This window comes from Cebidichthys violaceus, unplaced genomic scaffold (genome assembly GCF_023349555.1).
Source record: "Cebidichthys violaceus isolate CVI_PGR_0920_01 unplaced genomic scaffold, fCebVio1.0.p SCAF_181, whole genome shotgun sequence".
In the NCBI taxonomy this organism is placed as follows: Eukaryota; Metazoa; Chordata; class Actinopteri; order Perciformes; family Stichaeidae; genus Cebidichthys; species Cebidichthys violaceus.
Window position 1 is genome coordinate 169,849 of NW_027176352.1, and position 12,703 is coordinate 182,551.

The following is a 12,703-nucleotide window of genomic DNA, read 5'->3' on the forward strand; positions in this document are numbered from 1 at the left end:
ACTTAATAATACTGACCTGACAACAACCGAATGTTAAAAAGTTATTAATGTTTCCTGATGCTGGTGAAGATTTGTCTGCATCATTTATAAATATTGCAGTAAAAAATGGGGATTTCTATCATTATCCTACACTTTGAGGAAGAAATGACGCTTGTGATGATGAAGTGAGGACGCATGCTCCTGCGAATCAGTGTAATGTAGTTAAGATGTAATGTGTTGTAAATAGTTAAGTAGTTAAGCCTAGTGCACGCTAGTTACTGGTTATGAAACACACACACACACACACACACACACACACACACACACACACACACACACACACACACACACACACGCCATTAGGCATATATAGATTTTATCAACAATGTGTTTGATTTTATAGTTAAAATAGTTACTTAAGCTTTGTAATAGGAAAGTAGAGCGGTCAAAGAGAAAACTATCAGGGTTAGCGACCACATATTGTATCGCCTCGTCACATGATCAAATAGAGACTTTGGACATTGGACAGCATTAACATACATATTACCCAGAAATCATCGTCACATCTGTGTATATGACAAAACATTTTATAGTTAATGCACTGTTTATTAACTGTCTGCTTTTCTTTTTAAACCGAGTCTGCCAATTTGAATCAATCACAAGGGCCCATTCTCTTCTCAACACATTGTTTGAGGGCCCGCTTCTCTCTACAGGCCCCCACCCCCGACCCACTGGCCCCAGTGCAGCCGCACTGTCTGCTTTGTCTGTATTTACGCCGCTGGTGCTAATTGAGGAAAGTGTGACATTGCAGATGTCTAGCCAGAAATGATGGGATTGAATGCAAGATCATTCACCACAGTTACACTTTTGTTGTGTCCCGCAATCACATCATGTCATTTGTTTCCTCTTTTATTTTCAGATGCCATCTTTACATCTCTCTGGACAAGACAGCGGTTCAGTTTAGTTAGCGTGCGCCACTGATGGTAAACTTCAAACTTCCTGTGGAACATGAGGGGTGGATACCTCACAGCTCTGAACCAAAGTGCACACATCATCATATTCACTATCCGATTATGCCCTGACAGTCAACATCAGTCAACGCCCTGGGCAGGGCCAACAGTGCAGAGTGTAAGTACTCCCTATGTGAGTTTATAAGATTATATGTAGCGCTCATCGCCTGTTTCCACATTCAAATACAGATCCAAATGATTGTAATTCACACAATGATTCCACATGCATAGGTGTTTTAACTCAGACAAGGACTGTGCCTCTGTCTATCCAGCTGTTCTGTAACGTAGGTCAGGTTTAATCTTTTGGCAGCTTCGTATTGGAGATTAGGTGAACAAACCTTCGTCCAAAATCCCATTACACCATAATAAATCATGAGAAAAAAAGCAGCTGATTGTCTAATGCTCTAAACTGAGTGATGCTCTTTTCCAAACCCATTTTACAAGGTACAACACTACAGGAGGATGAGTTGTAAGTTAACTAGTAACTACCTTACACCACTTTAAGAGAGCCCTCATCACATTCACCACATTTGAGCTCAGCTGTGTCGTAAAACCCTTTGTCCACTGTGGTAAATGACACGCTTATTATACTTGCTGAAAGCTGAAGTGTTCATCAGAGTTGTCTTGTGCAACTGCTAACCACATAAGTAAGCGTGCCACTGTTATGGTGTGAATGCAGACTAAACAACCCAATAGCTGTGTGCAGTTTAGAGACTACTGCTAGATTTGTTTGACTCATACACTGCATCTACAATAAAAAATAAGCCTTAGACCTTGTGTTTTTTTAATCTTTGATAATATTTGTGTTTCAGACAGGTTGCACATTTTTATCGCATTGTCAAATAAATTACTTGACTTACAAAAATCCCTTATGTAGACTAATTAGGCAGTTAATTACAAAAGATGGAATCGCTGCTCAGGTGTCCCACAGGGCACAGTTCTCTGAATATTAACACCGACCGTCTGACATGTAATTAGCCGTGGTGCTCGTATCACTTAAATAACCTTCAATAACCCACCCATTGTGACAGCTGTGACTGTTTTGACAAAGTGTGCGAGCCGTGTAAATGATGTTGATGCGTGCCAGATAGTTTAAAGTGTTAATACTAATATTGTAAATACTATAGGTGAACCATTTTGATGTATATGTGTATTGCGCAGTATTGTGCAGCTTTTTTACCCTCAGTGTTTCCACAACGTCATTACACATTCAGAGTGAACAGGTAAAGCGCTCTCTGCAGTGTGTCATTTTTCTAAGCAGCTTTTTGGTCATGTGTCTGTTCTAAGCGTGTGTGTGTGTTTGTGTGTGTGTGTGTCTGTGTGTGTGTGTGTGTGTGTCCAATGACCACACCCCAGCCACCCTGAAAGAAAGTGTGCGCTTCAGCATGTTCCATTGACCAAAGCAGTACTGCAAGCCTTTGCACATCCACAGTTCCAGAACGCCTAATAGAACAACAGACGTGGACTGCGGCGTAGCGGCCTCCTATCCCAGACCCTCCCCCATCTCCATCCAACACCATCACCCCTCCCCTCCCCCCCCCCCCCAAAAAATACTCCCATGTAGTTCAGTGTGAAAGCGTCACGTGGCTTTTGGCCCAGCAGCTCAAGTGCATTTGTTCTGTGCCGATTGTTTTAAAGGATTTTGCCTCCATCAACAGAAAAGTGGAGGGGATAACTTTTTGGAATCCAGCCTAGGGCTTCCTCTTTGACGTTTCGCTCACTCCTGGCTTGCACTCTCTCTCACTCTTTCCCTGAGGAAAGGCTGATACTTAAGAGGGTTGATTTATCCTGAGGAATTCAGGTAAGATGATGCCGGGTTCTTCTGTTAATTGCTGATGCCGCATGGATGGCAAGAATGTGGAGTAAATGAAATAAAGTAGAATGCGTATCATGGCATGCTAACTAATGAGTGTGTGTCTCACTGGTGGGCCTGGAGGGCCTTCACCATGTCATTTTGTATTAATGTCAGTTAGATTTGTTGTTTTGTTCAAAATCTGAAGTATTACAACATTATCCCTAAAGGATTGTTTTTACTCACTTCATGATGTGCCGAACTTGAGATCTGAGATTTATCTGGCTCCTTTCATATGTGATAACTGGTGTTCAGACCCTCCACCTGGGTGACACAGATGTTTGACATGAACTGATGTGAAATGCTGATTTATTTGGCTAGGGTCATATCACTGTGTTTAGATTATGGCTATTTACAGTCAATGCAGCTACATACATGTAGGGGACCGGGGTTTAACTTCTTTATTTAGGGTTATCTATGAGGTGTTGGACTAATTCACCCAAAAAATACCCAATTGTTTTTTTGTCATTGTCCTCGTTTTAAAACCCTTATGAGTTATATGTGGGTTGACTGTGGTGTTCGTAGGATATTTTCTGATTTCAGGTTTTATGTGGTAGGACCAGGAAATTAACATATTTGGCTTGTTTAACTGCAGTATAAAAAACATGTTCAAACAAAGAGAGAGAGAAAGAGAGAGAGCACATGTTGCTATGAGCTGATTGTATTGTGGTTGGTATGATTACTCTGCTCAGCAGCTCTCATGATCAGTTCCGTGCTTTGTTGTTACAGCTAACTGCGTAGTCAAGACAAGCTGATATGCATATATATCTATCTATCTATCTATCTCTCTATCTATCTATCTATCTATCTATCTATCTATCTATCTATCTATCTATCTATATATATATATATATATATATATATATATATATATCTATATTTCTATATATACACATTGCTCTGACATCCTCGTGTATCTTTGGGCAGCATCTTCTTTGAATGAAGAACTGAAAATGTTGCTGGTAGCCGACTAGTGTGTCAGATTCATAAGACAAAAATAACTGATGTTGATCTCACATTTCTTTACTTTACCCTCTCAAAAATAGTCTACAAGAAGGAGTATCCTGCGTCTTTGAGGGAATGTAGTGGTACAAATTTAACATTGTTTGCCTGGCGGTGAAGTAATGGTCAGAGTAGATGGTGTGTGCCAGGAGGAATCTTGTTTTAACCCCCTAGTCCTGAAGGGTAAATGAAAACAGGAAATGTAAATGAATATATTTCCTTCATTAGATACTGAAATCATGGAACATTAACTGTGGCTCAAAGATTAGTCCCCATTTTCACCTGTGGCAACTTATCTCCCTGCATACGCTCCTTCGAGCCATTCCTGTCTCCTTAATCCATTTCCTACTTAATAAACATTAAAACCAAAGCTACAACCCTTGTTTTATAAAATGACTATATTGACTCCCATCTTCTTCTCTTCTTGCACAGTGCGTGAGCCTTTACCGCTGTCATAGTGTCACTCATGATGCACAGCTTCATGGGAGGGGGCCTATTTTGTGCCATCGTGGGGAACATCCTGTTGGTGGTCTCCACAGCCACAGACTACTGGATGCAGTACCGTCTGTCTGGCAGCTTTGCCCATCAGGGCCTTTGGAGGTACTGCATGTCTGGCAAGTGTTACATGCAGACTGACAGCATTGGTAAGTGGGAAAATATTTTTTTTGGACACCTAAATATTCCCTTGGCTCTCCCTGAGGCACAGCAACTCTCACTATAGTCTAGGTTTACTTATCTGAATGCACTGGTGATTATAATGAGTGTCCTAACTTAGTGCAAAATCAAAAAGTTCTTGAGGTGACGACAGCAACAAAAGTGAAAGAAATATTGTCAAATATATTTTACAGTGTGAAACATTTCTGGGGAGGTGTTGATAGAAATGGAATATAATATGTTTTCTTTAGACAATAATCACCTGAAAATAAGAATAGTTGTCTTTGTGTTACTGTAGAATGAGCCGTTTATATCTACATGGGTCCTCTTCATGGAGCCGGCCGCCATGTTTCTACAATAGTCCAGAATGGACAAACCAAATAGAAGGCTCTAGAAAGGGAAATTCACATTTTCCCATCAGCCACCGCGATTCTCCTACACGCTTGGCACGCGGGAGAAGTTTCAGTTGGTTGCAATATACAACCACACCAAGATTGGTGCCAAATCCTAAACACTACTAGACCTTTACCAAGAGCTAAGCTAAGCTAGCTGCTCTGTGAGGCTGTGTTTAGTTGTCATGCTTTGAGCTAGATGCTAATGTTGGCACGCTAACATGGTCACGATGACAATGCTAACATGCTGATGCTAAGCAGGTGTAATGTTTACCATGTTCACCAAGGTAGTTTAGCATGTAGCATGCTACAATTTGCTGATTAGCTCTAAATACAAATTACAGATGAGGATGATGGGAATGTCATTCGTTTTGCAGGTATTTGGTTAAAAAAACAAAGTTACATTTTGGCCTGATGATGGCACTAGAGGAAAAACCAGGGGATTACCAAAGTCATAAGGATGCATTGTCTGGAAACACAAATTTATATGGAGAATGTTAAAGAAAACCATCTTATAGTTGCAGATATTTGACGCACCAAAGTTCTGGTCTGCTCAATTGACAGACCCTTGATATATACACGTGTGTGGCTAACAATAAAAGTGCACTATAAAAGTACCCTAATAAAAACACAAGCACCTTCCTGAAGTAAAAGTGATAGTACACTGTTTCCTGATTCATTGTGTCAACCTGCAAGTAGTATTTTAACATTTAACACAACTAAATTTGGCAGTTTATTGCCTATTGATTCGAATGCATTAATATTAGACAAAATGCAATGAGTTAAAGATCCAGGAAACGTAAAATTGTTCTTGACTAAATTCACTTAGCTGTGCAACTTGACTAGTTGACGACAGTTGACTGTAAATTTGACTTTATACGTATACCTTTACTGTTTTCTGATTGCTTGCCTTCAAACAGCATGACACTGTTAATGATGGCTGCTGTGTGAGTCCAGCAGTGCACTGAAACTATTTTCAACTTCAAAGGCAAAAGTCATGTGGAATAAAATGTTCCAGTTTAAGGGGTTAATAGAAATATTAGGAAATAGATTCCATTCCAGTCAATTTTCTAATGACATTGAGTGCTTTTTGGTATGAAACGGTTCATATCAAATGAAAGGTTTTTATATATCTTCCTGTACATATATTTATAATATGTTATCTCCCTTGTTTTACTCCCCCTCAGCCTACTGGAATGCCACTCGTGCTTTCATGATCCTCTCTGCCATGTCATGCTTTGCTGGCATCATCGCAGGAATCCTCTCCTTTGCCCACTTCTCGGCCTTTGAGAGGTTCAACCGCTCATTTGCTGCTGGGATCATGTTCTTTGTTTCAAGTGAGTCCTGTATGCAGTGGATTCAAATTCATTTCGGACACTCTGCTATAGAGGAAATGCAACCAAATAGTGTCCATTAATTTTGTTTTTTATATCACATCTGCCATAAATTATGTTTTGTATATGTTGAATTTTCATATCATGTAAATCCCAGACAAATATTAGCAGCTTTATAGCAGGTGTACTATGTGACTTCCAACTTAGATGACCTTTACTATCACAAATATTTGTTTTAATATGTGCCACTCTCTGTCCACCATGCCAGCTCTCTTTGTTCTGCTTGCAATGGCCATTTACACTGGAGTGACTGTGAACTTCCTGGGCAAGCGCTTTGGTGACTGGCGCTTCTCTTGGTCCTACATACTAGGCTGGGTGGCGCTGCTCATGACCTTCTTTGCAGGTTTGTTAAATTATAAAAGAGTGCAGTAGAGTTCGGTGTAACTACTTCTTGCTGACAGTAAGCAACATCAGTTGTGAATATGTGAATATTATACACAGTTATCGCAGACCAAGGAAAAAAGTTAATATTCCAAATTCGTTCAACAGTTCTGTCAAATCTCAAAAAAAACAAATCATGATATCACCAATACAATGCTTTCACAGGAACACTTTTCATTTTCTTGAAATTTTATGTACAGAAATTCCTCAGTTAGTACATCTGTATCTCATCTCATCAGCTTTGCACTCATTAAAATGTCCACTATACATTTTCAATCTAACATTTATTCACACCATTGCCTTGTACTTGATGTGTCTGTGTACTCTAGAAAATGCCTCCGTGGTAATTAAACGCCGTTTGACCTGTGTTTTGTTTTGCAGGTATATTCTACATGTGTGCCTACAGAATGCATGAGTGCAGAAGAGTGGCTGGCCCACGTTAAAGGAAACAGGAGATAACGTGTCAAGGGTGCAAAGGATATCAATTCCCATTGCAAAATAGAGAATTTACTGTAAAATAATAAAATTTGGAATTTTGCAAATGCACGAAACATGTCCTATGGTTTTTTTCCATAAAATAATCTATGATTGTTTGGTATGGAAAGCAACTCAGTCCCTTTGAGCAGGATTAGATCCCCCTTAGAATCTAAATATTTTGTGGACAAGTAACCAGCAAAATCTAGATGTGAGACATTGTCTGGTAAATGAAGTGAACTGCGCAGCAATACACATTCTGATATACATCATTAGATATGTACATATTGTACAGACATGTATGTTACACTTTGATAATGCTTGCGGGCTGAATTTCTAATCCTGAAAGAGTGAGTACATGCTTCCTGAAAATGGACTTTTTGCTTGTGCAGCGGAAAGAGGAGGAAGAAAAGTAGAAGATGATGGGATCAATGCAGGTGTTGAAGGTGCTAAGCAGCAATGTGTAGTACCTCCATTTCGGGCTCTCGCCCTGGAAGTAACCCAGTAAATGAGAGAAGTTGTATGGCAGCACACAAATGAGAAACACAGCTAGAGTCCCCAAGGCCATGCCCATGGCCTTCTGCCTCTGCATCCGGGATATCCTGGGGCGGCTGTACAGGATCATAATGCAGCGCAAGTAGCAGAAAACACAAATTAGAAGAGGTGCGAGGCAGAGCACAAAGAAAAACTCCAAGCGTACAGGGAGGAGGATCTCCAACTGCTTCTCAGTAAAGTTCTCATAGCAGACTTTGGAGTTGTTGGCGACGGATGGGTGGTGCTGGGTGATGAAAGTGATGCTGCAGTGTGCGGCCGAAATCAGCCACATAACAGCACTGATGACTATCGCGTACACAGGTTTGAGCAGCTGATGATAGGCGACGGGGAAAGCTACACCGATGTAGCGAACCACGCTGACTGCCATCAGCAGCAGGGAGCTGGTGTAGATTGTGGAGAAGAACGTGAAGGAGGTGATGGAGCACAGTAAGATGGGCAAATGCCATTGCATGCCTGACATTGCCTCGTGCATCTTGAGAGGCAGGGTGATCAAAAAGAGCAGGTCAGAGACCGTCAGATTGAGCAGCAGGATGTCTGTTGGAAGTGGCCTGGAGTGGATCTTAACGCTGAAGGCGTAGAGAGCCAGGAGGTTGGCCGGCAGGCCTATGAGGAAGGAAATGATGTAAACTGAGAGAATGACCTCACTCCTCACCATTGACTCCATTGCCCTAAACCAAAGGAAGGAAAATTATAAAATAACAGAGACAGGTGGTTAAAATCTACCGATTATTTTGTACCAGTGACAATAATGGTAAATCAGTGAAGTTTGATTTGGTCCAAATAAGAAACATTCAGCTTGTTTCTGATACATAATGAACAGAGATTATTAGGGAATATAAAACATCTTTTAACAACCTCATAATATTAAAGTCCCAGTCACATGAATGTAAAACATATAGCCCCACCAACCAAGAAACACAATTGGAATCTGCCATCAATTCAAAATTGATTGTGAGGTATTAACTGGCACATATACAGTCACTAGACACCAACACAATTATTACATTTGGTGCAGTTGTGGGTTTATTTATTAGCAATTTCTCCATGTGATCACTTTACTGACTTAAAAGAAGTGAAATCACCATCTTTATGTTTCCCTCAGCAATCTTGTAGATCATTGCAATGCCTCATGTGTTTGCAGGTGACTTTTATTGTATATGAGATTTAATAAAGCGAGTTAGGAAATGGCTTTTCATGACTGCGATCACAGAACAAACAAGAACGCCAGATGTGGAATTTCAAAAAGCACCTGCAATGTTAGGTTTGATAAATAAACATATTTACTTACCTACAGGTAGAAGTTTTCCAAATATTAAGGCTAAAAAATGAGACAAGAGTTTATATCTCCTGAGTTCAAAGATGAGCTGATACAAAGTGTTATAAGATGGTTCCAACTCCAGTATGATTCACTGCTCTCCCCTTTTGTTTATACTGAACAGTGTGCAGGCACCAATTGGTTAATATTAACTGAAATGCAAAACTCACGCTCATGTTGACTTTCATATTGGGCTTGTTGATAAAGGACTTCCTCCCACTAGGTCTCTGCAGGAATAAACTCTGACATAATTAAGTTTGGATTTCATCAAGCGATAAGCCTGCATTTATTCAAAGCTACGCCCACACCACAAACTCAGAGCATCAATTCAGATAAACAAATTATTCTTCCACACAGATATTCAATTTAGGACGTCCTTTTTTTCTTTCCATAGTGACATCGTTGCTGGAAAGAAATCGGAGAAATCTTTCAGCAACAGAACGTAGAATAGTAGACGGGTAGTCCTAGCCGACAGCAGATCTGTTTCCTGTTGCTTGGGAACAGCTTGAACATTGATTTCCTCTTATACTGTTTACATGAGCATCAATTACCACCGCAGCGGAGATATACATGGACCCCTTTATGTTTAAAAGGGCCACGGGCACGACTGTGTATGTACGTTTGTTTACAAGTCAATACGAATGAAAAGTTCAAATCTGAATATATACAACTCAAGTCTGACGAAAGTCTATAAAAGGAAACTACGCAGCACACAAAGGTGGCACCAATCAGTTGTTTTATTCACTTAAGTGGGGTCTGTAGGGACCCTATTATGTGAGAGCAGCAGCAGATGCCCTCTGATCAGCAGTAGCCATCTGTGTTGGAATACACACTCTGTGGGAAGACAGAAGTAACATTTTAATAATTCACAATGCATGAGCAATACAACAACAGAACAAACATTTTGAAAGATTGGGAAATGACACTCAATGTGGGACAAAACAGTTGTGAACCACGGCCTAGATTTTATCACCAGTCACATTCACTGCACCTTTACCTGTGGCTGTATTTTGCCTTCTCTCTGGGAGGCTGCTGCGTATCTCTGCTGTAACCCTCTGCTCATTTCCTCCACAAATTCATTGTCATAAACAAGGGAAAGTCTGTCCACCTCAGGGTTACTGCATGGTCTCGATTGCGTGTCCTCATCTTGTGATCTGATAGCAATATTATATTAGTACATAAAGACACATTTGTGTGCTGATATTGACAATAAATTAGTTTACTTACATTTGAAGACTGCTGTGTGTTTGTTCTTGTCGGACATTGTCTGGTGAACTTTGTAGCCTTTGTAGCGATTTGAATGCAGAAAATTTTAAAATAAATCATTCTCAAGTATAAATTCCAGTTTCATCCCTTGAAAGAATACCAGTGTTGCACACAAAGCCCGATGCTCTATGGGTAATATGATAACCATAAAAAAAATATGAATCATAGCAGTGCAGGCATTATGTTTGACAGAGAGTGAAGTCTACCAACCTGTTTCCAGAATGTTTTCTGTAAATGAAGATCGCACAACCAACCAGCAAACCAATCCCTGGGAGTGTTAAAGCTGACAGCCACAAAGAGGCTGCAAATGGAAAACAGCTTAATCAGTAAATATGATGTAGTCTGCTTTTGAGTGTATAGTTTGGGAAACAACAGTAACTTACATGTTTTGGAGAAGTGTACAGACAGCTGTTTGGTGTCGCTGCCCAGGGAGTTTGTGGCTGTGCAAGATATGTTAGATTGGCTTTGAGCTGGGCCATACATTTCCCCAGAGACTACTTTTTTTGTGTTTGCGAAAACAATTCTGAAGGAGGATGGAAGAGTGTCATTTCCATCGATGGCCCAGTTTATAGCGGCATGAGGGGAGGCCTCAGCCTGGCAGACACACTTTAGAACTCCCCCTGTCAGGTGGCAGGAGGACTCGGGCAGGATTACTGGAGCATCTAGAAGGACGGATAGTTATTCAACAAGTAATCAAACCTCTCTGACATCTTGAATTTACTGCATGCAGTTGGTGGAGTATTTCCATTTTATGGCACCACTACATTTTAGAGGGAAATATTTCACTTTTCACTTTTACTCCACTACATTCATCTGAAAGCTTTATACTTCAAATTCAGCTTGTTTATACAAACAATAAATTAACTATTAAATGATGATGTATTCTTATGGATTAAGCAACATAACAGTAAATAAAGTAATGCAATTGTAAAAAATATATCATCTGCATAATGAGTATATTTTGATGCAAATACTTTTGCGCTTTAAATTAAGAAAGATTTTGAAAGCGGGACTTTTACTTGGAGCAGAGTGTTTTTACACTGTAGGAGTTTCCTCCTCTCACTTAAGTGCACTTTATTTGAGCACAGAGAACCTACGCCTCACATTTTTAAGCAGTGGCGATGGAAGGGTCTAACTTTAGTCAAGTTTAGAGTTCCAAGATTAAGATTAGAGTATGGTTTTTATCATTATCTTGTACATATTATATATTTTATATTACAATTTCTGAAGCCACTACATTGATGGTTCTCATCTAGACAAAAACCCTGCCCTAAAAAATAGAAAATGTTCCGTTATAATAAATAACTGAAAATTGACACAGGTCTAAGAGGCATATAAAATATTCAAGGTACATAAATAACGGAGGAAACTTTTTTTTTTTAAATGTCAAGTGTGTGCGGAGCTGTGCGGAGGGTTCCACTGTAGGGGCGGAACGTTGGAGCAGAAGAGCGGAAGGTTACATTTCGGACATTCAGGTGGTATTAAATTAGCACACCACGGGCCTGTTGAGTTAGATCTATGAGTTACATTAAATTAAAAAAAATCGCTTCTTGAAATTCAAAGTCTAGAGAGAGAGTTTACAGACAGCATCAAGGGAATTGCGTTAGTTTGGGTCCATGATTACTTCCTGTCAGACGATGTCCGCCACATACATCGCAGTAAAGGCAATGAAGGGACACGTTTAGCATGTTAACGTTTCAGCTGTAAACTACTGAAGAAAGACATTATTCCGACAGAAAGTGTCCAACTAATTGAATGCTTTTTCGGACTAGAGTTAACCCCTCGTCCGCCATCAGACAGACATACCTACACACGTGCACTTATGCCTGGGACGATTTATCGCCGACACGCCTCATCCAGCCATTTTAATGGTAAATAGAGATTATTATTTTTTTAATCTATCGATTGTCATATGTTTTGCCCACATTAGACATGTCCATGGTTGGGTACACACAGACATGGGGTGTCTTGCTGCCTGGTGTTTGTTGGTGCTTGATTTTGTTTTATAATGTATTTTGGTGTCACTGCTCTTGATTGCCTTGCTACACATTTATTCCCTTTTTAGACAATGTCATCACAATGTCCACTTATTAGCTGTCCTGGAGATTTTAATGCAATTATTTGAAGCACATGGAGTTTCACAATTACCATGCAAATTTAGATGTTTTTGGTTTTTCCTCCTTGTTGGCATAAAAAAACCAGATTGAACCTTTTGAAACTAGGACAGTAATCAACCAAACTGCTGCTGAAATATGAGAGAGAACAGATGCAATAACTTCAACTTAACACCCCACCCCTCATGTTAAAATAATCTTACATCACTCTGCCTGACAGTATCTCATACATATATGTATGTGTATATTCTGTGACAGGTTGTTTCAACTGTTTACTGAAGCTGTACAATGTTTTATAGGGAAATATTAGAACCA

The 12,703-nt window shown here is 39.9% G+C and overlaps 2 protein-coding genes and 1 long non-coding RNA gene across 3 annotated transcripts; 1 reads left to right on the forward strand and 2 right to left on the reverse strand.

Annotated features, from left to right (window-relative positions):
• The first annotated feature begins 1,058 nt into the window (after positions 1 to 1,058).
• On the forward strand, positions 1,059 to 7,394 carry lim2.5 (lens intrinsic membrane protein 2.5). Its single transcript, XM_068712903.1, has 6 exons — positions 1,059 to 1,107; positions 2,648 to 2,790; positions 4,276 to 4,487; positions 6,077 to 6,226; positions 6,492 to 6,626; positions 7,046 to 7,394. The coding sequence occupies exons 3-6, from the start codon at positions 4,310 to 4,312 to the stop codon at positions 7,105 to 7,107; spliced, it is 525 nt and encodes a 174-aa protein (XP_068569004.1). The 5' UTR covers positions 1,059 to 1,107; positions 2,648 to 2,790; positions 4,276 to 4,309; the 3' UTR covers positions 7,108 to 7,394.
• A 22-nt stretch (positions 7,395 to 7,416) lies between these two features.
• si:ch211-231m23.4 (free fatty acid receptor 2) lies at positions 7,417 to 9,060 on the reverse strand. Its single transcript, XM_068712902.1, has 2 exons — positions 8,982 to 9,060; positions 7,417 to 8,361 (listed from the first exon to the last, which is right to left on the reverse strand). Exon 2 carries the CDS (start codon positions 8,355 to 8,357, stop codon positions 7,443 to 7,445), a length of 915 nt encoding a protein of 304 aa, XP_068569003.1. The 5' UTR covers positions 8,358 to 8,361; positions 8,982 to 9,060; the 3' UTR covers positions 7,417 to 7,442.
• A 667-nt stretch (positions 9,061 to 9,727) lies between these two features.
• LOC137874275 (uncharacterized) lies at positions 9,728 to 10,930 on the reverse strand. The gene is made up of 5 exons (XR_011103281.1): positions 10,658 to 10,930; positions 10,485 to 10,575; positions 10,236 to 10,292; positions 10,006 to 10,162; positions 9,728 to 9,842 (listed from the first exon to the last, which is right to left on the reverse strand). It is a non-coding gene; the product is annotated as an uncharacterized lncRNA (long non-coding RNA).
• Positions 10,931 to 12,703: the final 1,773 nt, after the last annotated feature.